This window comes from Pristis pectinata, chromosome 12, assembly GCF_009764475.1.
Source record: "Pristis pectinata isolate sPriPec2 chromosome 12, sPriPec2.1.pri, whole genome shotgun sequence".
NCBI classification, from domain to species: Eukaryota; Metazoa; Chordata; class Chondrichthyes; order Rhinopristiformes; family Pristidae; genus Pristis; species Pristis pectinata.
In genome coordinates, this window is record NC_067416.1 from 21,510,376 (window position 1) to 21,535,633 (window position 25,258).

General features: G+C 43.7%; 2 protein-coding genes across 4 annotated transcripts in view; both read right to left on the reverse strand.

Moving 5' to 3' along the window:
• Positions 1–15,428, reverse strand: oat (ornithine aminotransferase). Of its 3 annotated transcripts, XM_052026987.1 has the most exons (11): positions 15,273–15,314; positions 10,886–11,156; positions 9,599–9,813; positions 8,094–8,318; positions 6,460–6,555; positions 6,079–6,206; positions 5,859–5,981; positions 5,647–5,775; positions 5,016–5,129; positions 4,306–4,450; positions 1–1,543 (listed from the first exon to the last, which is right to left on the reverse strand). In XM_052026987.1, exons 3-11 carry the CDS (start codon positions 9,798–9,800, stop codon positions 1,383–1,385), a joined length of 1,323 nt encoding a protein of 440 aa, XP_051882947.1. In that variant the 5' UTR covers positions 9,801–9,813; positions 10,886–11,156; positions 15,273–15,314; the 3' UTR covers positions 1–1,382. The 3 variants fall into 3 exon arrangements, with proteins under 3 accessions (XP_051882947.1, XP_051882945.1, XP_051882946.1); XM_052026985.1 differs by lacking the exon at positions 10,886–11,156 and having other exon boundaries at positions 15,273–15,428; XM_052026986.1 differs by lacking the exons at positions 10,886–11,156; positions 15,273–15,314 and adding an exon at positions 14,806–15,174.
• The window catches only part of nkx1.2la (NK1 transcription factor related 2-like,a), a 22,110-nt gene continuing 12,205 nt past the window's right edge, over positions 15,354–25,258 (reverse strand). The window contains exon 3 of the mRNA XM_052027740.1: positions 15,354–15,502. Within this exon, the coding sequence (XP_051883700.1) occupies positions 15,354–15,502 (149 nt within the window). The remainder of the gene's footprint in view (positions 15,503–25,258) is intronic.

Sequence of the window (25,258 nt, forward strand, 5' to 3'; positions counted from 1 at the left end):
TCAAATTTCAAATCAGATTTAATCCTATAAGCATTTACAATTTACTTAAAGTTAAACCAGGAAATTTACAAGACTGAGATTTTCTTACCTGCTATCAAGATATTAACCATGACAGTTTTACATGGAAGAGTTTGACTGATCAACAATTAAATGTTGCTCTAAAAAAAAGTACCCCAACTTAAAGCTTTATTAAACCAAGGATTACATAATGATTAGCCTGCAAGAATATGCATCCTGTTCTTGTACAGTTGAGCAAAATCACTGGTTTATAATTACAATAGCATCCAAGGCTTTTTTCTACTAAACAGAAGAAACCAGGGCAACATAATTGCATTTACTGTAAGGAATAATGTAACATTCTCAGAAGCATCCTATAAATTTGCTGATTACCAACAAGGAGTGTGCAGCAAGGTAGCAAGTTGATTTCTCCAGTCAATATTTAAAATTGAGCAGCATTCCTTATTGCATCCACGAAACATTCACCAACATTTGCCAACTTTGAGGTCCAATGTAACAGTATTTCTAGAATTTAGTAATGCTTCAACGTTTGCCAATAACTTTCCTCCCCACATAATACAACAGATCAGCTGCACGGATATTAGCCAAGTACACTTGTGTCATATCTAGGATCAAAGTGTAGACAGCTTCATTGCATTCAGACTATAGCTTACATGGCAAATGTGAGTAGATCAAGTCATACTTCATCTAACCCACCATTTTCTGACCAAGAATTGTTTGATTAGATTGAAGACTGAAGATTCTGTTTCTGCATTCAGTCAAAAATTAACCATTTTCATGTTGAAACCATGTCCTCAAAATATAATTGTTTTGTATAATAACCCTCCTACAAGCAAATAGACTTTCTTACATCAACAATGCTATAAACATGCTGTTATTCATTTGATTGTTTATAAGTTACAGATTAGTAGCACAGAAGTGAAAAGCCTAAGTGTTAGCAAAGTATTTCACTTCCACCACTGTGCTTTGAAACTATGGACAAAGCATAAAATTATCAATGGGATGATTTAAGTTGCATTTTGCCATGAGAAATATTTTACTTCAGAGAAGTGTATGTAGACTAAATTTACAACATCCAATAATCTGGTCAAGGCAAAAGAATTTCAATAGTGGCAGATGTATAGAATCTTTGAACTGCTAATTTAAAGACAGTAAGTTGACTTCAATTTCACTGAGAATTTAAATTGTTTGTAATTCAAAAGAAATCACCACTATTATTTCATTTAAATTAGATTTCTTAAGCATGATTATTTGAGAAAGATCAATAAATATCTGCAGCTTCAAATAAACCCCTGGTACAATGAGCAAGAAATACCATCTTGTTGAAAAGAAACGATACATTATATTAAAAGGTTCAATCCTCTTCAAAAAGACAAAACAGTCTTCTGAATGATATCCACACATTCTCGTATTTCATCCTCTTTGATCACAAGGGGTGGTGCCAGTCTAATGATGTCCCCATGGGTTGGTTTAGCTAGCAGACCATTATCACGTAGGCGAAGGCAAACATCCATAGCATTAAAAGCTGAAACAAGGTACAAAAAGGTTCAATTAAGATCTTTTTATTGCTCTTGTCCGAAAAGATCTGTTTATATTTGATAATTTAGCTTTATATTTAACTCCATAACTCCAAGACATTTGGACAGGTACATGGATAGGAAAGGTTTAGAGGGATATGAGCTAAACAAAGGCAAATGGGACTAGCTCAGGGAGGCAACTTGGTTGGCATGGATGAGTTGGGACAAAGGGCTCATTTTCATGCTGTATAACTATCACTCACTTCCTACTAACTACATTTCAGGTACCTATAAGCATGAAAACCAATCTTGGTCAAAGTAATAATGCAAGCAGTAAAATCAAACCATGGCACCAAGACAAAAAAAAACTTGCACTGATACAGCACCTTTCTCAACTCCAGGATTTCCCAAAGCACTTTATAGTCAGGTGATATTTTACACGAAATCATTGGTGCTATACAAGGAAGACAGCCAAGTAGATCACACCAAATTCCCACTCAGATAGAACCAGAATTTTTCTTGGATGTTAAGGGGTAAAAAGTGCCAGCTCAGCCACTTCCAAGTCAGAATCACAGAAGCAATTTTTCAGCCAATTTAATTAAATCAATGCCATGAAAAGGCCAATTTGACAATAACCAGGGTTGCATTGCTGCATATAGCCCAGGATCACACAATGCCACATTGTTCCAATATAGCTACTAGCACTTAAAGTGGAAAATTGCCCTGGCATACTCTGCCCATTAACAGGACTAAATCCAATTTCTACTCCCAATCTATTCTTAAACAAAACTGACTGAACAGGTCCTCATACATCTGACAATCAGTACTGCAATTTTGCCTTTGAGGTTTGGCATGCAGACAGGCCTTCATGGTGGTTTTACTATAAAGTTACACCATTCAAAAGTTACAACTACTGATGCTTCTAAGGAGCCATTCCAGGATTAGAGAAGGGCCAATATATTTTTATTACACCCAAATGTCTCACCCTCTGAGAAAATCTGAGCTCACCCAAACACAGCAAGTCCTATTTACTATTCCCTTTCAAGTTCAGCAACATCTGGATTTTAAAATTCTCTATTTAAAACCCAAGACCACTTTCTCTCAGTTCTAAATGTTGGTAAAAATCAGCAGTGTTTACTTTAACCCAAATTGCCTGTCAATGGATGAATTTAAAAAATCACTTAGAAACCCAAATTATTCTGCAGCAGTTATGCAATCTTCGTAAGGAAGAATGGTAACATCTGTTCTTTATACCATGTGGTACAAATACATGCCAACTTCCTCAGCAAAAGTGGCACTTTTCATTCATGTTTATTCACTTCCCAGATATAATATCTGCTTCTTTGTGATGGTCCATTGCTATCGTTTGTACTTTTGTATATCTGTGACTGCTCAGGACTAGTGGCCTAAACTTCAACAGGCAGTACACTGTGGTTTAACTTTTGATGCTACAACTCAGCAGCACCCCTCACATGCAGCCTGGAGACAATTCCATTGATTTACCTTCAACTTGATGCATGTTAACATTGTCAAGGGCTGCCAGCAGTTCCTGTCCCAAGCTAATGACACTAGATCCTCTTGGCTGGTATCCAGCCTACTGAAGACTAGGTTACCTTTGAAACATGTATGCACTTTCTTCTACCCTTTCTCAGCTCCCCATTTCTTCCTACTATCCTTCTTGCTCTGGTCCAGTCCCTTCTCACTTGTAGCCATGACACCTCCAATAATTTTGGGTTTACACCTGCCTAGCAGTAAAATCATTGAACAGGCATGCATTTGAAACCCCTTGAAGAGTTTAATGTGCCATCAATAAAGGTCCATTTAGAACCATGAAGAGGGACACAAGGATCATTCCACTGAGGATCTCTAATTTGATGGTAAGTCTGATATTACTTTGATTGAAAACAAAGTCAACCAAAGGGTTTCCCTCATTCTTTTGAACCAAAGTAATTTTGTTGTCCAGGGAACCTTTGGAGATTTGGGTGCCAACAATTTCTACTAGTTTATATCTTCCTACTGTGTGTGAATGGAGATTCTACAACAGGGTTAAAAGAATGGGCAGCAACTTGAAATATGATATTACACTATACCTGATGGCAAGGTCAACAAGCTGGGAGATTTCAAATATAATGGCTTTCAGATTGTTTGCAGATTACTTAGCTAATGTTTTTTTCATTTCAGGTATGTCAATTAATGCACAATATAGAGTGAGAGAGAGAGAGAGTGTGTGTGTGTGTGTGTGTGTGTGTGTGTGTGTGTGTGTGTGTGGGGGGGGGGGGGGGGGGGGGGAGAAGAGGAGGGGGTGTTTTGCATATTAAGGACAAAGCCGTAATGGGATCTGTGTTTTTTGTTTACTGGAAGTTCATGGCCCTAATCCTTGCAGATAAGGACCCAGTGTATTGTGAAACAAAGGCAAAAGGTTAGACTGGTCACTAGATCACATGAGGATCTGGAGGACCTAGAGATCAGCTGCAGATTAATGACTAACGTAGCTTTTAAGCAACACCATGCAGAGTTAAAGAAATTTTCCCCCACAAGACCAATGTAATGAATCAATATCTTGTTCACAGAAGACAGTGTTCATAGAAAGCATTAAACTGAGTTAGCCATCTCGAGTTGTGTTCAAACTTGACATCTGCTCTAGTCCCATTTATCACCTAATGTATTGTTATGGCACCAACAAAACTCAAGTAGTCTCCCTTATTTCCTGTGTTATTTGGCAGTCTTTTCAACAGTAATAGAACAAGGCAGTTAAGCAGACATTTTGTACCTTCTGTATTTCTAACAACAATGGCATTCAATAATCCTTTTCCTCGGACAGCAGTCACAACATCTGATGGCAGTTTCATCAGCTCACTTCGCAGAAGCTTTCCCATTTCCTCAGCATTTTCTGCCAAATTTTCTTCTTCAAGGACCTTGCATTTCAGTCAAAAATACAGCAAAAGAAAAATAAAGTTAACAAGTTTAGCCTGGTTCATTCTTTACTCTTAATTCTACTAAGCTTAATGAAAATTGTCTAACTAGCCAAAGCAGTTAAGATTCCATCCTTTCAATCAAATACAGTAAAACTCCAATAACCCACCATCCAACCTTTCAGGAAAGATGTTCGAAAACAAGGCAGTATAGATTTCAAATAATTAGATGGTTTATTTTGTGGCCAAAAGAGCATTGGAAGCACAATCCTTCACCATATTTAAAAGCAATTTGGATGTCAAGAGCTGTGACCAGCTGAACTAGGAATCAAGTACTGGATTAGCTTTTTTGGACCATCAGGTACAGTGGGCCAATTGGCCATTTAATAGACTGGTAAATTTTCAGTGTAGTAGATTTTGTTTTAAATCCATATTCACTTGAACTACTTAGTCAGTACAGCAAATCACAGGGATCAAATAAGGCAAGTGGAATTTATTGCATTAATTGGACTTTTTTTTAAAAAACTCGTTGTAACCACTTACCCCACTCTCCAATTCTTGGACATACCTCTAGGGCAGCAATAGCAACACGACATGCCAATGGATTGCCACCATACGTAGACCCATGCTGACCTGGTTTAATGGTCAACATAATTTCATCATTACATAAAACAGCTGAAACCTGCAAAGGAAGTTTGAAATTGGTCAGCTACATTTTCCTTAAAACAAACTTACATTAGAAACATGATCAAAATCAATACAAACTTTCAGCTACCAAAATTTATAGTGAATGGTTTGTAGCTTAGATTCTTATCAAGCCTAAATCCTGGTAATTTCAGTAAATGATTATTGCCTCACTGTGTTTCATACCAACCAGCCAACTTCCCATTCTTGTCATTAATTGCCTTTAATTCCATGAACTTTAGCTTTAGATTAGTCTTTTGAAAGACCATTAAATGCTTTATGGAACTCAGACCTGCATAAAAGTTAAACCTTAGATATTCCACTTAGTCGCCCATTCAAAAAAAAATGGTCAAATTACCATGCTGCCCCCTCAAAGTCACTTGAATTTAAGGAACTCAGAAATTTCTCAATTTCCAATGGATAATTTATAATCACTAGGTGTACGAGCGTTGTCTTAAACTCTGTTCAATATTCCACTGGTTATATACCTGGAAGCCATGAAAGACATTACTCACAGGATACACTCCTCCAGAGAGTGCTTTTCCAAGAACAACAATATCTGGTCTGACATCTTCGTGATCACATGCCAGTCTGCGACCAGTCCTAGCCAGCCCAGTTTGCACTTCATCCGCAATTAATAGGACCTATTCAATCACAATCAAATTAAAAGTGCTTCCTGTTCAAACTTAGTAAACCTAAAACTAAAATACAACAACTTATAACTCACATTATACTTTGTGCACAATTCTCTCACTCCTTGAAGATAGCCTTGGTCTGGAACAATTACTCCAGCTTCTCCCTGGATCGGTTCCACCATAAAAGCTGCCATATGAGGGTCCTGGAATGCACGCTAAGCAAAAAGAGCTGGAATTATCTAACAGTAATTTTAAACCACTAGAGCAAAATATTAACTGAATCAAAACAAATTCAATCATAATTTCCAATACCTCTATTGCTGGCAGATCATTGTACGGAATAATTTCAAACCCAGGTATAAACGGACCAAATCCTTCATAACAACTGGGGTCTGTTGAACTGGAAATGGCAGACACAGTCCTACCCCAAAAATTACCAGCTGAAAAGGGAAAATAAAGTTAAGATTTTTCTTCTTCCTGGATATGATTGGAATCAAAACAATGTGAATAAAATAATGAAAACATTTGTATCATTATGCTAATTGAGAACTGGGGTTTTGTTTCTAGAAACCAAGTATTAAATTTACACAGCCCCTACAATTTGGTGCTGACCCTGGAGATCCAAATAAAGATTAAATAATCACTTCCCTCTAAATTAATGTACATTACATAGAATTTCATTTAAAATCTTACCTGCAAAGAGGATTTTTGCTTTGTATTTAGGAATTCCTTTAACTTCATATGCCCATTTGCGGGCCAACTTGCAGGCAGTTTCTCCTCCTTCTACACCTGAAGTGAAATTTTAAGTTTAGTTCTCAGAATAAATCAAACTTTAAAAACAATTACCAAAAACATTTAAATTTAAACATTTAAATTAAATTTAAGCACAAATTATACTACAGTGGTAAACAGAAACCAAAGTGCAAGATTTAGAAAAAGATTGAAAACTTGTCAACTTCCATAATGGGTGTTAAATCTCTGCAATTCTTAGCAACTGATTGATTCTTATATGGGGAAAGAGCACTTTCTCCCTCTCTCCCACCACCCAAGGTAAGTAAATTTACAGTTAAAGTTTGCATGGTCAGAGGAGATTGTTGGAAGGTTTCTAGCTTCCCCACATCACTCCCAGAAGTTTGCATGCATGTCCCCTCTGCTCCACCATTCACGAGTGTATGGCAGGCTTAGATTATTAGCTCCACTGGCCATCATTTTCATACATTCATAAATGCAGGCATTAAAGAATAAAATTCTGTATCTTAATCTAAAAATTTAAGACAATGAAGAGTTCAATAAAGTAACAAAATACACAAATCCAATATACACAATGAACTTGGGCCAGTTGGTATGAATCAGCAAACAAAATTCATGGTTCAATATTGGCAGGTCATGAACCTTCAAGTGGTGATAACCAAGGAAAATTGATTAGGGACAATCCAGATAGCCCAAGTGCATTGTTTAAATATTTCTCATTTTAAGCCCATAAAGAATAGGTAAACTACAGTCAAATGTAATAATGAATTTGAACAATCCAAGAAATAACCAAATTAATGAACAATGAGTGTCTAGGAGACAATTCACTTGCATTTCAAAACAATTCTAAAATGTTTTCATGTCTGACTTGAAATATGTTCCAGTTAGGAAGTGTATATTTGAGAAATACCATACATAGTATTGCGCACCTTGCAATGAAGTGTCAATGCAGGTCAAATTACTGCAAAGAGCAGCAGCAAGACAACAGACTGAATCAAAGGTCTTCAACATAATTCCTGGCAGCTAAATTAAACAGCTGACTAAATTCATGCCATTAACCAGACTAAAGAGTGAAGGTATGCAAATTTGGGACACTCCAGAGTTCCAAGTTTACAACACTTCTCTCTGTTGTACTCTTAAAAACAATCAGAATTTCATAAGCACAAAGATTAGCTGATTTCCAAAATCCAAATTTTCTTTTTGGACCATGCAATAAAGGAGTTTGCTACAGATCAAGCAATGGAACAGAATAATCAGTGAATTACAAGCCTCAATATTTGCAAGGTATTTAAATGAGTTACTTTATTATAAAAATAATCTCCACACTGGAGTATGACTGATTGAAATCCAAGATGACCTGCACTGCAGCATGAACAGATGAATCATAAAATTGAAGAACTTGAACCAAGACATTTGTTCTCAATTCTTTACTGGATGTTGCTGAGCAGAAGTATCTGCTTTGTGGAACTTTTTAATGCCATTGTCTGTCAAAATGAAAACAACACTAAGAAAGTGAAACTTAAACTTGGAGAAATCCACGTATTATTTTTTTAAAAAGCTATTTATTAAACACTAACCAGTATTCATTGGTAGCAACTTTTTGTAGTTGAACAGCTTTGTAGCATATTCTTCATATTCTCCTAGTACAATGTTATAGAAAGCTCGAGAAGTGAGAGTCAATTTATCAGCTTGAGATTTAAGTGCTGCAATAATCTTTGGATGACAGTGGCCTTGATTCACGGCACTGTAGGCACTCAGGAAGTCAAAGTACCTCCTGCCTTCCACGTCCCATACATAAATTCCTGAAAAAAATCAAAGCTATTAATTGTTAAATATTGACAATTTGTTTTGAAGACCACCATTTTACTGTTAACAAGGAAATTCAATTCAGCAGCACAAGCTTAACAGCCTAAAAGACTGACTGTTCCTCTGCTGTATCATTCTATAACAAGATGAATCACTTAAGCCTACTAGCATATCAATATGAACTGGATGAACTTGCAGATAATACCAGCAAAAAACCAAAAGAGAAAGCATGAAAGTTTCAAAAGGAGCCCCTGAAAACAAGCAGCCAGAAAGTGTGCATACAGTAAATATGAAAAGGAAATTAAGTTACATTCTCCACAAATGTTAAAATAGCTGGAAAGAAATCAAGAAATCTAGAGGCATTGAAGATTATGCTCAGCAAGTCTAAACCAATAAAATACTGAACTGGATGTTGCCAAGTAGCTTGTTCCATGTTCAGGGGAAACTACAAGGTGATATCATACAATGTTCACTTTCTATTTTAGGAAAGACTACCAAATCAATCTCTAGTTTTGAAGATGAAAATCCGGCAAGTGATCCTATGGCTGTGCACAAAATGGAGAAGTACTAGAAATTAAATTTGCAAAGTTTTGAGAGAGGTGACAATCTTGAAATATAAAACAAGTGTAGCGGTTGCTACCGCGGAATAAAACAAGACTCTACTCGGAGGATTGCCAAACAGAACTGGTTTATTTTCCCGCCTTGTGCGGGCCCTTTAAGGGAGAAAAACTCCCGCCCAAAAAACCTGCAATGACGTAAGTCCTACGTCATCAGGACTTTCCCGCGCGCGGGTTCTCCCCGTCGCTCGGAAAGACGAGGCCCGCCGCCATCTTGGGCCTCGTCGCTCCGACGCCGCGCGACCCGACTGCCGAGCCGGTTCGCCCGACTAGACGGTGAGTCGCCACACAAGAAAGTTTCACAACAGCCTTAGGAAGTGATTGGCACACACCAATAAACACATTGAATAAACCTGCACAGGAATAGAGAAGACAAAAACCAAAGTTTGTAAGTTCTAACTGCATGCTGCAAGGTAGGAGGAATGTCATGATATTTCTGGGTACATGATTGAATAAAATCTCATCCAATGAGATCTTGTAGCAAACAATCAAATTAAAATGCCATTACAATCCAGCACTTTCTTGTGATTGCATCCATTTCAACCATCAATTTAAAGTACTAATTGTATAACTCAAAAGCACTAGGATTTATTCAACAATTTCTGCATTGATATATAATCAGCTATTTAGTTTGTGATCTAGTATTTAAAATTGCTTACCTTCTCCTCTGGCCAAAGCAACAGGGAGGGGCTGGTAATTATGAGCACCATACTTTTCTTCACGAGCAAAAATCTCTTCAGAAGTGAGCAACTTCTCAGCTTTTAATGACGTTTCCGTGGCACCAGAATAAGTCACCACCTTGATTCTTTGCTTCAAAACTGATGCATTGGAATTTAAGCAACGCGAGATTCGGGACAACATTTTTAAAATTTTTCTGCATAACAAAAAAGTTATTAAATTTTAAGCACTTTATTCCTGTGTTTTCCTTTTTTGAAGATATATTAGCTGCAAATCACCATATCACTTCACAAGGCCGACCCAGCCAGTTTATCCTTTTCTGAACAAATGAAATTATCTTTATAAAAACTTTGTACAGTCTTTAGAGGCTTTATTTAATATGAAAATGAGAACTCCACACTAATTTGTTTAATCCAGCAGTAGCTCAATACAGGTTTAGCACAAACTCCCCATTTTTCAAATCAGTATATTAAGCAGTTTACTTTTCACACCAGCAGTAAAAAGTATAACAGCAGTAGTACATTTCTACTCCCAGATTCCATTGCTCTGTCCATTTATATCTTTTAAGCCACAATAATTTTAACAAAATTCAAAACCTCAAACTTATCTGCTGAATTTCATTTGCCAACTATTAACATTCTCCATTTATTAATCCCTTCAATTTCCTGCAAGTTCAACAGCATTAAATTAACTAGTCTCTGTCTAATCACTTTCTGCCCTCAAATTCAGTTTTATCAGCCAATTTAGAGATCAATATTTCTTATTTTAAATCAAAAATCAAATTTTAATTGTGAACAGTGTTCCCAGCACTAATCCTTGCAAGGCAACACTTGACACCTGGCAACATTTAACTATAGTTTCATCTGTATTCAGCTGGCTATCCATTCTGCTAATTGACCTCATTCCCCAATCTTGTTCATTTTCCACATAAATGGGCCTTTTGAAATATACCAGAATTACATTTGCTGCATTATTCTTGGATACTATTACCTCTCCAGTTAACTTAGTGAGGGACTACATAGATAAACACTTTGCATCAGTGAAAGCTTGAAGCAAATGTTTGTCTAATCTGATGGCTCCCAAACTTGTGTACATGCAACATCTGTAACGGAATGGGAGAATTGAGGAGCAAGTGCAAATGCCCATTTCTATTAAAATTAAGGCAGTGTACATCTACCTTAACACTGTACTAGCCTCATTAGTACAAAAAAAAAGTATGTCTCAACCAAAATTCAGACTTTTCAGTTAATTCCCATGTGCATTTATACCTCCACACTGGGTCTCAAGACCATGGCACAGCAACAGTGGCAGATGTCCAGTCCCAAAACGGGGTGGCGGCATGGTAGCGTAGCAGTTAGCGCAACGCTATTACAGCGCCAGCAATCAGGGTTCGATTCCCGTCGGTCTGTAAGGAGTTTGTACGTTCTCCCACGTCTGCATGGGTTTCCTCCCACATCGCAAAGACGCACGGATAGGTTAATTTGGGTTTAAAAAAATGGGCGGTGCGGACTTGTTGGGCTGGAAGGGCCTGTTACCACGCTGTAAATAAAATTTAAATTTAAAAATTTTAAAACTGTTGATGCCCACTGCACTCACAACAGCTTGTTCTTTTTTCTCTTAATTTATACATTTTTCAGCACCTGGGCATTGCTAGAAAGGTTATTTATTGACCATCCCCAAGTGCCCTTGAAGGTGGGGTCAAGCTCCCTTCTCAAACCACTATTCCTTCTGGTGAAGGTACTTCCACAGAGCAATTGAGGGAGTTCCAAGATTTAGGCACAGCTACAAAGCAATACAATTTCAAGTCAGGAAGGTGTACTACTTGGAAGGGAATCTGTCAGTGATGTTTCCATGCACCCAAAATCTTTGTCTTTCTTGATGGCAAGGCCATGGGTTTGGAAGGTGCCAGAGTGACAAAGATTCCTTTTTTCCAAGCAACAATCTGCTGGAGGAACTCTGCAGCTCAAGCAGCATCTGTGGGAGAAAATGAATTAGTTATTTCAGGTTGAAACCCTGCATCAGGACTTTTTGTTCTCTCTGGAAATGAAAGACATGTCCAGCTTGACCTGCTGGGCTTCCCCCCCTGCTCTACATTTCACAAAGCCCACATTTGTGTCTAGATTTTGTGTTCTCACCTTCCAACTGCTCCCATTCACTCACTGACCAGATAAACTTGTTTACAGCTTATCCACAATGTCACCCCAGTCTTATCCTAAAGACATCCCCTCCCCCATCCTCCTTGCAACTCCACAAGCTTTTGCCTCCTTTTCAGTTCTGACAAAGGGTCTCCAACCTGAAATTGACACTTTCTTCCCACAGTTGAAACCTAACCTGCTGAGTATTTCCAGTTATAGATTTCCAGTATCTGCAGTTTTGATTTTTAGCCCAAGACACCAGCTTTCAAATAGTTAACATCATTGCTTGAAGGGGTCAAAATTCACTTTCATCATGGTCTGGATTGAAGACCCACTACTCAAACGGAAGGCTTTACACTGTCCAAAATGATGTCTACTACAGACAATGCTGAACAATTGGCATCTAAGTATCCATTTGGATGGTATTTGGTATTGGTTTATTATTGTCACTTGTACCGAGGTACAGTGAAAAGCTTGTCTTACAAACCGATCATACAGGTCAATTCATTACACAGTGCAGTTACATTAAGTTAGTACAAAGGGCATTGATGTAGTACAGGTAAAAACAGTCAGTGCAATAAGGTGCAAGGTCACAACAAGGTAGATCGTGAGATCATTGTCCATCTCATTGTATAAAGGAACTGTTCAATAGTCTTATCACAGTGGGGTAGAAGCTGTCCTTAAGTCTGGTGGTACGTGCCCTCAGGCACCTGCATCTTCTACCCAGTGGAAGAGGAGAGAACAGAGAATGTCCCGGGTGAGTGGGGTCTTCGATTATGCTGGCTGCTTCACCAAGACGAGAGGTAAAGACAGTTGCCCTGGTATTCCGAAAAACAATCACATATGCCTCAAGGCATATTCCTTTACACTATCAACATAATGCCAACAAACTTACATACTTTAAACATGTAGGTGGTTGCCTTGGCAGCACAATTTTCTTCAACATACCCAGTAGACATTTACAGAAGTAAACCAAGCCACATCCCAACAATGCAACATAACTGAATTTTACCCCAATAAAAATATACTAAACACGTCCTGAAAACTTATCTGCAGCAAAACGTGTGCACAATGAATTCAGTACAATCAGTGAAACTGGACTGCAATAATTTTCCACAACCACTTGGAGATCATCACAAAGACAAGGGCAAAATGGACCCACAAAACTGGCAAGCTCCACCTGAACAATCAACAATTCCGAGATAACTTGTGTACTTTCATACTCCATAACTAGGGAGTGCATACCAAAAATCATCAATGACTGCCTTCACTGGGAATTTGCTTTAGAGATAAAGGCAGTGGTTCACATTTTCCAGTCTCATCATGGACCTTTATTATTGGAGGATGATCAACAATTGAAAAGTGGGACAATGACTTGGAGCTTGGACTCCGGAGTAGAGGCAAAGTAAACTGAAGTGTTTCCAGTTAGTCCTGCAAATTAGTTCCACTCCAGGAGATTTGTTGGAGATGAGCTGCAGCACCGTATGAGAAGGATTAGATAAACTAAGAGTGATGATGCAGCCTTGCTTGACATCAGTCTATATTAAGGTTAGATCTGTTGTGGGCCCATTGGTTAACATCATCACCTGCACACAATTTTAAGATGAAAATAAATTTCTGCAGACAGGTTGCTCCAATGTCCCAATTAACTGATCAAGTCAAAGGCTTCAGTGAGCTTTTAGCACACTGGCCTTCATCAGTCTGGGCACTAATTATAGAAGTTGGCATATGTTGCAGCTGTACAAGATGTTGGTGAGGTCACATATGGACTATTGTGTTCAGTTTTACTCACCCTGCTATGGGAATGTCATCACTAAGGTGGAAAGAGTGCAGAGGAGATTTATGTGTGTTTCCGTCCAGGACTCAAGGGACTGAGTTCAGAGATTGAGCAGTTTGGGACTTTCACTGGAGCATAGGAGAACGAGAAGTGATCTTCTACAGGTGTATAAAATTATGAGGGACAGCGATCAGGTGAATGCAGTCTCTCACCTCCACCCCCCCCCCCCCCCCACCCCCAGTGTTGGGGAATCAAGAACTAGAGGGCATAGGTTTAAGGTGAGAGGGGAAGATTTAATAGGAACCTGAGGGGCAACTTTATCACCCAGAGAATGGTCAGTACATGGAACGAGCTACCAAAGAAAGTGGTTGAGGCAGGTACATTAACAACATTTAAAGAGTACTTAGACAAGTGCATAGATAGGAAAAGTTTAGAGGGATAAGGGCCAAACTCAGGCAAATGGGACTAGCTTAGATGGAAATCTTGGTCAGCATGGATCAATTGGGCCAAATGGCCTGCTGCCATGATGTATGACTATAATATGGACGAGAAAGAACTAAACTGATGCAAGAATAACCACACAACAATGCAGTTCATCAACAGAATTTTCAAGTCAGCCCCAATGCACTGACTGCTATACTTTACACTTCCAACACACCACCACCAGATCATCTGTTCATCACCACACCATAATACCCTGGAAAATACAGCAAATCTAAGACAATATTCCATGAATCAGAATTCAGTAAGATATCTATGCTGTTTAAAGTTTCACAAGTCCCTTTAACGCATGCACTTAACCTTCCTCAAACAACTATTTGGCTCAATAGTATTTGTAAATTTCATGGAAAACCCAGGCCTTAGAATTCCTGGTTTCAGCCCTACCTGAAGCTATAGCCAACTCTAAACTGCATCTACACAAATCATGGTATTGAAATGCCCAGATGGAAAATAAAAAAAATCTCGAGTGTGCAACTGTGACCAACCAAAGCATTGTTTATAAATGTCAAGATATTTGAAAAAACGACTATCACTCAAAATACTTCAATAAAGAATTACAGCAGCATGTGATTCAGAGGAATTCAGAGCCTCGCAAGTCTTGTTGGTACAGTGTCAAATATCTTTAGTACTCGAGCAGCTGGGAGGCCGCAACCACGCGGACCAATCAACGGCTTACTGCTGGGTGCTAGTGGGGCTTTCGATAAAGCACTTAAAATCAATGACTGCACAATCAACATCAATCCCAACATTTTTTTTAAATGCACCCGTAACTCACTTTCGAAACAATGAAATGCCCACAAACAGATGTAGGGGAAATTGCACATGCAGACTTCACTCAGTCGTTGTTCTCCAGAAAGGCGAGTAGCACATCATCCTGCCACGTAAGATAACCTAAGAATAACTCCTCCCTCTAATAGGAGAGGCTGACGTTCCTTGGGCACCTTGGGCTGGAATCGCGGAGAGCAGCTGCCAATCATTCAAGATGAATGGCGGCAGCTGTGGATGCTAGAGCCATGAGTCGGCAATGCCCGTTCAATTGAACGAGCCCGGCCCGATTCGGAACCGAATCCACTGTATTAGTCCGGCTCGTACTCGGAGTGATGCCACTCTGGGTTGCCCACCCCTTGGCGCCCCACTCCTCCGGCGCTCGCCCCTCACCCCGCGCGGTCGGCTTCACCCCCACCGGCGGCAGCGCTCTTCCTTCCCGCCCTCCCTCTCGCCCGCCCGTCCGACCGGTCATACCCGCCCGTCCACGACGCCGCTCACGATCGGCAAAGGGCCGAGTGTGACCGCAACGGTTGCTTAAATAGACGCGTGAATCGTTCACGTGACGGGCGTCGCGTCACCACGCCTCGCCGGCTGAGCGCGCTGCCGTTTCAGCCGGGGGAGCTGCGTCACCGAGCAACGGCTGTAAGTCCGGCCGGTGGGCGGTGGGTGGGTGGGTAGGCAGTGGTTGTCGATGAGTGGCTGTGCTGCGATAAGAAGATGAGCGGGGTCAAAATCAATGTGCGCCACTCTCAGTGAGCGTTTGCAATCTGAGCAAATAACCCCTCCCTCCCCCCCCCCCCACACACACCCCCTCCTCTGCGCATATACTTGCATCGAAGGATGTACTTGGACCGATGGCAAAAAAGGTCAGTGAAACTTCGCTCACAGCTCTCTAAATAACCAATGGACTGTTGCTCGGATGAGCACGCTGCGGAGTGTCATGCCAGCAGCGAAAAGGTTTGGAGAGGCATGCAAACCGCCAAGGACAGTAGGGGCTTCCTCAGCTATTTTATGGATTGCTGATTCCGGGCAGGAATTACGCTGCAATGTCGTGTCATACCAGAACAGTTAGAGATTGACACCTGTGTGAAACTTAAAAGTTAAAGTTCAGTTTATTGTCATATGCATATACATGTATGCAGAGGTGCAGTGAAAAACTTGCAGCAGCATCACCGGCACATAGCATCATATAAGCAGCATTCACAAGGAAAACATAAACATAAATAATACACTTGTCACGAACCAGCAACAAAAGAAACACACTGAGCATGATTCAGTGTTAAAAACTATTTTATTAATCACTACTTATGATAATACGTAAAATCAAAGTAAAAATGTTAGTATGTTAGAATTCAAAAATGTTAAACCTTGAACGTTAACCCCAAAAACTAAACTCTTCGTGTGTGTGTGTGACAAAGTCCCAAACTCCAAGTTCAGGAATGGTTCTTAAAGTTCAGTTCCGCAAGCCATAAGGTGAAACATGAGCAAGGGCTTCTTCAACAACCACCGTTGTCTGAAGATAAGACATAGATGTAGAGAAACATAGGGAGAGTAAATCCAAAATCCAAATGTTCCACGATGGAACCCAAGCGACACTTCAGTGTTTACTCGGTAGTGACTTCCTCACCCCGAAAAGCATCCGAATCGTGGTGGTGCACACACAAGTACCTGTTTCCTTCTACAGGTCAGCAACAAAATGAACTCCACCGGATTACTTCCAACTTCCATACATGGATTTCAGGGGCAGACACAGTTATTGTTTCTCATCCATCGATAGAGAAAACTAGCAGGTTGGTGTCTCTCTCCCTTCTCTCTCTCTCTCTCCTTCTTCAACAACGTCATTACGTCCTTTATCTTCTATTGACGTAAACACGCCCCACACACACAAACACACACACACTCTCTATCTTAAAGGGACTTTCACTGAGTCCGTAACACACTTTTTACAAGAAAGAACACAATCAGCACAAAAAAGTCCACTTTCATGCACAGTGGTCATAGTGTTGGTAAACTGTAGTGTTTAGGGTTTTGCCGGTTGGTTAAAGAACCGAATGGTTGAAAGGAAGTAAGCTGTTCTTGAACCTGGTGGTGTGGGACTTCTGTACCTCCTGCCCGATGGTAGCTGCAAAAAGATGGCGTGGCCCAGATGGTGGAAATCCTTGATGATGGATGTTACCTTCTTCAAGTAGCGCCTCCTGTAGATACTACTGATGGTGGGGAGGGATATGCCTGTGATATATTGGGCAGAGTCCACTACCCTCTGCAGCTTCTTGGGTTCCTACGCATTCGAATTGCCGTCTCAGACTATGATGCAACCAATCGGGATAATTTCAAGAGTGCATCTGTAGAAGTTTGTTAGAGTGTTCTGTGACAAGCCACACCTCCTAAGATAGTAAAGATGCTGGCCTGCTTTCCTTACGATTGCATCTATGTGCCGGGCCCAGGACAGGTCATCCGATACGTTAAGGCCCAGGATTGTAAAGCTGCTCTCTCCACCACCAGTCCCCCAATATAGACTGGCATATTTTCGTCCTCCTACCCCTTCTTGAAGTCAACAATCAGCTCTTTAGTTTTTGCTGATGTTGAGCAAGAGGTGGTTGTTGTGACACCACTCAACCAGGTGTCCTATCTCACTCCGGTAAGCTGTCTCATCAACATTTGTGATTCATCCAACAACAGTAGTGTTGTTGGCGAATTTGAAGATGGCATTGAAGCTGTACTTAGCCACACAATTGTGTGTATAGAGAGTAAAGCAGGGGGCTAAGCATGCAGTGTTGCGGTGCACCTGTGTTGATGATCAGCAAGGAGGAGATGTTGTTACCAGTCTTCGCTGATTGAGGTCTGCCGATGAGGAAGTCAAGTATACAGTTACAAAGGGAGGTGTAGAGGCCCAGGTCTTGAAGCTTGATGATGAGTGTGGATGGGATGATTGTGTTGAACGCCGAGCTGTATTCGATGAACAGCAGCCAGACTTATGAGTTCCTGTTGTCCAGATGGTCCAGAGCATAGTGAAGAGCCAGCGAAATTGCATCTGCTGTTGACCTGTTGTGGCAGTAGGCAAATTGGAGCAGGTCCACATCACCTCTGAGGCAGGGGTTGATTCACGCCATAACCAGCCTCTCAAAGCATTTCATTGCGGCTGATGTAAGCGCTACAGGTTGGTAGTCTTGGGCACTGGTACAATAGAGCCTTTTTGAAGCAGGTGGGAATCTCAGACTGCAGAAGCGAGAGGTTGAATATGTCCTTAAATACTCCAGCCAGTTGGTCTGCACAGATCTGTAGTACACAGCCAGGTATGCCATCTGGACCGTCGGGATCTGTGGTCTTTTGTGGATTCACCCTCGATGGATGCCCAGATGTCAGCCTCAGAGACTGAAATTAGAGGGTCTTCCAGAGACATGGCGGCTCGTATGGGTGTGCCATAGTTTTCCCTATCAAAGTGTGCATAAAAGGCATTAAGCTCATCCGGGAGTGATGGGTTATTGCCACTTATGCTACCCAATCTCACCTTGTAGGAAGTTATTTTGTGCAAGCCCTGCCACAGCTGTCGAGCGTCCATCTGTGATTCAAGTTTAGTCTGAAATTGCCTCTTTGCGCTCGCAATGGCCTTCCGGATGTCATACCTAGACTTCTTGTATGACTCTGGGTTCTCAGCCCTAAAGGCCACAGATCTAGCCCTCAGCAGATTACAAATCTCCTGGTTCATCCAGGGCTTCTGGTTGGGGATGACTCAGAATGTTTTTGTGGGTACACACTCATCCACACATTTTTTTTTAATCCAAAATAAACTTTATTCATAATAAAAGACAAACTATATACAATAATAAAACAGTGCAAGCCTTTAATGATTGATCTGCACAATAATATAGTGTTACCTTTTTACATAAAAAACACAGCACCGATGCCACTCATGTGGCTCCCTGGGGTGCTACCCCAATCCCATATTTACAATATATAAGGGGCTTTCTCGCCTGATCCTGCCGCCCCTCCCTCTCCAGTGGCAGAAGAACCCTAAACTGTAGTCCTTCCCCACCAAGCCCTTGCGTTGGCTGCACCCAGCTTCCGTGCATCCCTCAGCACGTACTCCTGCAGCCTGGAATGTGCCATTTGGCAGCATTCCCCTACAGTGCTGGAAGACCAACAAGTTTCGGGCAGACAAAAGGGCATCTTTCACTGAGTTGATGACCTTCCAGCAGCAGTTGATGTCTGTCTCTGTGTGTGTCCCCGGGAACAGCCCATAGATCAGAGAATCCTCTGTTACGCAGCACACATGTCCTTATGAAGTCGGTGATGACTGTGGCATATACATTTAGGCCCGCTGATGAATCATTGAAAATGTTCCAGTCGACTTAGCAATGAAGTCAGGTTGGCAGCTAACTTTTTTATGCTGACATAATGTTACAGCATGGCCAGAAGTGGTGGTGAGATTGTCTTGTTGGAGATGGTTATTGCTTAGCTTTTGTGTGTCATAAATGCAACTTGTGTAGCGGTTGCTACCGCGGAATAAAACAAGACTCTACTCGGAGGATTGCCAAACAGAACTGGTTTATTTTCCCGCCTTGTGCGGGCCCTTTAAGGGAGAAAAACTCCCGCCCAAAAAAACTGGCAATGACGTAAGTCCTACGTCATCAGGACTTTCCCGCGCGCGGGTTCTCCCCGTCGCTCGGAAAGACGAGGCCCGCCGCCATCTTGGGCCTCGTCGCTCCGACGCCGCACGACCCGACTGCCGAGCCGGTTCGCCCGACTAGACAGTGAGTCGCCACACAACCCCCCCCAGAACCGGCGAGACAGTCCCCAAGGTCCGTGGGCTGTGCCAGCTGCCGCTTAGGGGGGCGGCCTCTGCGTCGTGGCGTGGCAACCTCGACAGGCTGTTGCAGATCCAAATGGGCCGGTTTGAGGCGGTCCGCCGTGAAAACCTGTTCCTTGCCTCCAATGTCCAAAATAAAAGTGGGTCCGTTATTCCGTATGACTCGGAACGGTCCCTCATATGGTCGTTGCAATGGCGCCCGAGGTGTGCCCCTGCGAACGAAAACAAACTTACAGTCCCGTAGTTCCTTGGGCTGGCAGGATGGGGCTTGACCGTGCCATGAGGTGGGAATCGGGGCCAAGGCGCCGAGCTTCTCGCGCAGCCTTTGTAGGACTGCTGGGGGTTGTTCCCCTTGGTCCTGAAGGGCAGGTATGAAATCCCCGGGGACAACTAGTGGCGCCCCGTATACAAGCTCAGCTGACAAAGTGCGGAGGTCTTCTTTGGGGGCAGTGCGTATGCCGAGCAGGACCCAAGGCAGCTCGTCAACCCAGTTAGGACCCTTCAGGCGGGCCATCAAGGCCGATTTTAGATGGCGGTGAAAACGTTCCACCAACCCGTTTGATTGAGGATGGTAGGCCGTGGTGGTGTGCAGCTGCGTCCCTAGCAGGTTCGCTAATGCAGCCCAGAGACTGGAAGTGAATTGGGTGCCTCTGTCTGAAGTGATGTGGGCCGGAACGCCAAAACGTGAGACCCAAGTTGTGAGCAGCGCTCGGGCGCAGGAATCAGTTGTGATGTCAGTCAGGGGGGTTGCCTCAGGCCACCTCGTGAACCGGTCCACGATGGTAAGGAGGTACCGGGCTCCTCTTGAAACCGGCAGAGGGCCCACGAGGTCGACGTGTATGTGGTCGAACCTCCTACGGGCAGGCTCGAACTGCTGTGGTGGGACCTTGGTGTGTCGCTGGATTTTTGACGTCTGGCAGTGCAGACAAGTCCTGGCCCACTCACTGACCTGTTTGCGCAGGCCATGCCAGACAAACTTGCTGGCGACCAGTCGGACAGTAGATCTGATGGATGGGTGCGCCAACCCATGTACCGAGTCAAAAACGCGTCTCCGCCAGGCTGCAGGGACAATAGGGCGGGGCTGACCAGTCGCAACGTCGCAAAGTAGGGTCCGCTGACCTGGACCAACCAAGAAATCTCGGAGCTGCAGACCCGAGACTGCGGTTCTGTAGCTGGGCAGTTCGTCGTCGGCTTGCTGTGCGTCAGCCAGGGCCGTGTAGTCGACACCCAAGGATAGGTTGTGGATGATTGGTCTGGAAAGTGCATCAGCAACGACATTATCCTTTCTGGAGACATGTTGGATGTCAGTTGTGAACTCAGAAATGTAGGATAAATGTCTCTGCTGACGAGCTGACCAGGGATCGGAGACTTTGGAGAAGGCAAAGGACAGAGGCTTATGATCGGTGAAAGCGGTGAAAGGCCTGCCTTCTAGAAAGTATCGGAAATGCCGGACCGCCAGATACAGCGCTAGAAGTTCCCGATCAAAAGCGCTGTACTTCAGTTCGGGCGGTCTAAGGTGTTTGCTGAAAAATGCCAAGGGTTGCCAGCGGCCTTCGAGTAGCTGTTCCAGTACCCCACCCACCGCGGTGTTGGACGCGTCTACCGTGAGGGCAGTCAGGACGTCAGTCCTAGGGTGTACCAGCATCGTGGCGTCTGCCAGGGCGTCTTTGGCCTTAACGAAAGCAGCCGCAGCCTCGTCAGTCCAGGTGATGTCCTTGCCCTTACCAGCCAGCAGCGAGAACAGAGGGCGCATGAGACGGGCTGCTGCAGGGATGAAACGATGGTAAAAGTTGACCATCCCAAGGAATTCCTGTAGGCCTTTGACTGTGTCGGGGCGGGCAAAATGGCGGATAGCATCCACCTTGGCGGGTAGGGGTGTTGCCCCGTCGCTGGTGATTTTGTGGCCGAGGAAATCGATAGAGTCAAGTCCGAATTGGCACTTGGACGGGTTAATCGTGAGGCCGAAATCGCGGAGGCGGGAGTACAGCTGGCGGAGGTGGGAAAGGTGTTCCTGGCGGTTACGGCTGGTGATCAGTATGTCGTCCAAGTAAATGAACACGAAGTCCAGGTCTCGGCCTACCGCGTCCATCAGCCGCTGGAAGGTCTGCACGGCGTTCTTAAGGCCGAACGGCATCCGAAGGAATTCGAACAGGCCGAATGGGGTGATAATCGCAGTTTTGGGGACGTCATCCGGACCCCTAACGAGGTCCACTTTGGAAAAGATGCGGGCCCCGTGTAAGTTCGCTGCGAAGTCCTGGATGTGAGGGATGGGATAGCGGTCCGGGGTGGTGGCGTCATTCAGCCTGCGGTAGTTGCCGCAGGGCCTCCACCCTCCGGTGGCTTTGGGGACCATGTGCAGGGTGGAGGCCCAGGGGCTGTCTGACCTGCGAACAATCCCCAGCTCCTCCATGTGATGGAACTCTTCCTTTGCCAGGCGGAGCTTGTCTGGAGGTAATCGTCGTGCTCGGGCATGAAGGGGTGGCCCTGTGGTAATGATGTGGTGTCGTACCCCATGTGCGGGCCGAGAATTTGTAAACGAAGGTGCCAAAATCGATGGGAATTCGGCTAGGAGCTTGGCGAAATCGTCGCCAGAAAGGGTAATGGAGTCCAGGCGCGGGGCTGGTGGGCTGATTTCTCCCAGGGGATAGGTCCGGAGAGTGCTAGAGTGGACTAACCGCTTCCTTCGCAGGTCGACTAACAGGTTGTGGGCCCGAAGGAAATCGGCGCCTAGGAGTGGTCGGGCGACGGTGGCAAGGGTAAAGGTCCAGGTAAAACGGCTGCCGCCAAAGTGTAATTGAAGCGTACGGGTGCCGAAAGACCGTATCGTTGTACCGTTGGCGGCATTGAGTAGAGGACCTGGTGGCCTGTCACGAGTGTCGCGGCCTGTCGGGGGCAAAATACTGACCTCCGCTCCAGTATCAACGAGGAAATGCCGTCCAGATTTCTTGTCCTGAACGAAGAGGAGGCTCTGTCGGCGGCCAGCCGCCGTAGCCATCAGCGGCGGCTGGCCCTGGCGTTTCCCTGAAATTTGCAGGGTGGGCGGCATCGACGGGCCTCCGCACCCCACCTCTGATGGTAGAAGCACAGCTGGTCACCCGTGTCGTCGTCTGCGTTCCTGGGGCGTGGCTGCTCGGTTGCTGGGGCCGGGCGAGGCAGGCGTTGGGCTCGCGGCCTGGTGATTTGACTGACGGACGAACCGCTCTCGCGCTTGGCCCTCCACAGGACATCTGCCCGGGCGGCCACCTCACGGGGGTTGCTGAAGTCGGCATCAGCTAACAACAAGTGGATGTCATCGGGGAGCTGTTCGAGGAAGGCCTGTTTGAACATCAGGCATGGCTTGTGTCCCTCGGCCAATGCCAGCATCTCATTCATTAGGGCGGATGGGGATCTGTCCCCCAGGCCATCCAGATGAAGCAGGCGGGCGGCGCGCTCACGACGGGAGAGGCCGAAGGTCCGGATCAAAAGATCTTTGAAAGCCGGGTACTTATCTTCCTCCGGAGGCGACTGGATGAAGTCTCCAACCTGGGCGGCTGTCTCCTGGTCCAGAGAGCTAACCACATGGTAGTACTTCGTGGAGTCGGAGGTGATCTGCCAAAGGTGGAATTGCGCTTCAGCCTGGTCAAACCAGACGCTGGGCCGAAGTGTCCAAAATGTGGGCAGCTTGAGGGCCACTGCGTTGGCTGCTGCGCTGTCGTCCATTTCGCGGGTCCAAAAGCCGTTTGGACCGTCGGGGTCACCAATGTAGCGGTTGCTACCGCGGAATAAAACAAGACTCTACTCGGAGGATTGCCAAACAGAACTGGTTTATTTTCCCGCCTTGTGCGGGCCCTTTAAGGGAGAAAAACTCCCGCCCAAAAAAACCGGCAATGACGTAAGTCCTACGTCATCAGGACTTTCCCGCGCGCGGGTTCTCCCCGTCGCTCGGAAAGACGAGGCCCGCCGCCATCTTGGGCCTCGTCGCTCCGACGCCGTGCGACCCGACTGCCAAGCCGGTTCGCCCGACTAGACGGTGAGTCGCCACACTTGATTAAATGTTTTCCACTTCCCAGAATGCTTGGAGCTACATCAGTGTTCAAAAAGACCAACGCCATCTAGGTCAAAGCAAGCCACTTGACTGGGGATTTCACCAGCTTATTATCAAGTAAAAATCAATTTAAAGCTTACGGTGTATTTTTGTTTAATCACGGACTATGGGAGTTTCTGGCATTCATGACTCATCCATGACTCTAGAACCATTGACTGCATTTGTAACATTTCCATCATCCATAATTAATTATAAATGAATATTCTTCATGTTATGTACAGGTGGTGTAACCCACTGAAAGAAAATATTTACATGTGAATGGATTCAACATCCTGAGGGGATTTGTTAAGTATGAAGTTTTGTTCCAACACTTCCTTCTGACATGAATTAAAGACATTGGTTTTTGGCTTTGGCTTTCCTTTCTGCACATTTTTTTTTAAATCAGGTTATGGCCTCATCAAAGATTTTATACAGTACATTGTTGATAATGCAGTCAGCAAATAGCTGCTAATTGTGTTTTTATCTTTGCCACTGGAAACTTCTTGTATGTTGCGTTGTCCAAGAGCTAATTGCAACAACTTTTCCTTTCGTCAGTGTATTTTTATATAACTGTATTCTTTTGAACCATAATAACAGTAAACTTTAAAAGCAAACATACCATTAACTCCTTGACAAGTCCAATTAACAAATCTTAAACCTTTTGTCATCCAATCATGGTCATTCTAAATTCTGTCAATTCGAACATCTGATATGTGTCCAAGATGGCTGTAAAGAATGTTATTGAAAGGGTCAATTTTCTTGTCCATTACTACACCACGCACGTTGTGTAAAACGAGTAATCCACTAAAGGGTCAAAAAGCTTTTTTTGCCTTTTGTTACTAATGGAATATTGCATAAGAATTCAAATGCACCCTAAAGGATGTGTTTGAACAGTGTTAAGTAGTGAATAAAGGAATTGTTGTTCCACCATCTTTCAAGTTAACAGGTGTTACTTGTTTTCGTGCTCAAAATGTGCAACCCAGTACCCTTTGCCTGAGTCTGGCCTCAGAAAGTATACCACAGGTCTGTAGCGGTTGGGGTTTGTTTTTAGTGGGGAGGGAGAGCTTTGGAGCTTGGCTAGTGGGTAGGTTATAAGGGATCAGGATGGCCAGAGATGTTGGGGGTGTTTGGAAGCTAGCAAGGGACATCGGGGTTTCAGGGAGCGGGCAGTTGGGAGCATTATCAGAAGAGGGCAATCAGAGCAATGTCAAGGGAGGGATCATCAGAGAGGCTGGCTTCATTATTGAGGGGTGGGGTATGTTTGCAAGTAGTAGTGAAGGAGATGGGGGAGTTCTAGATCTTGGTGGAGTGTTTGTGGGCAAGTGCTGAAGGATTCCGGTACCTAGTTGCCTGCTCAATTAAATCATTTTATCTCAGAAAACAGGTTCTTCTACAAAATGTTGCCTGGGAAATGGCATTGTCAAATGTATTCCTGACATGGAAGTCATATTGGAGTCACAAGAGTGCTTCACATCTCGTGACCAGAATGCCCAGCCAATTTTCATGATAGGTTAGACTTGTCTTGAAAACCTGTTTACTTCAGATCAAGTTGATTTTTATTTGCGTTACACTGGAAAAAGTCAGAGATAT

Bases quoted from the DNA above. Each gene is read 5' to 3' on its own strand.
- oat (XM_052026985.1), bottom strand. From the start codon at position 9,800: ATGTTGTCCCGAATCTCGCGTTGCTTAAATTCCAATGCATCAGTTTTG. The intron at 5,982-6,078 runs GTATTGGAAATT...CTTTTTGCTTAG, and splicing joins ATGATCTGCCAGCAATAGAG to CGTGCATTCCAGGACCCTCA. The intron at 5,776-5,858 runs GTGAGTTATAAG...GTGATTGAATAG, and splicing joins AATTGTGCACAAAGTATAAT to GTCCTATTAATTGCGGATGA.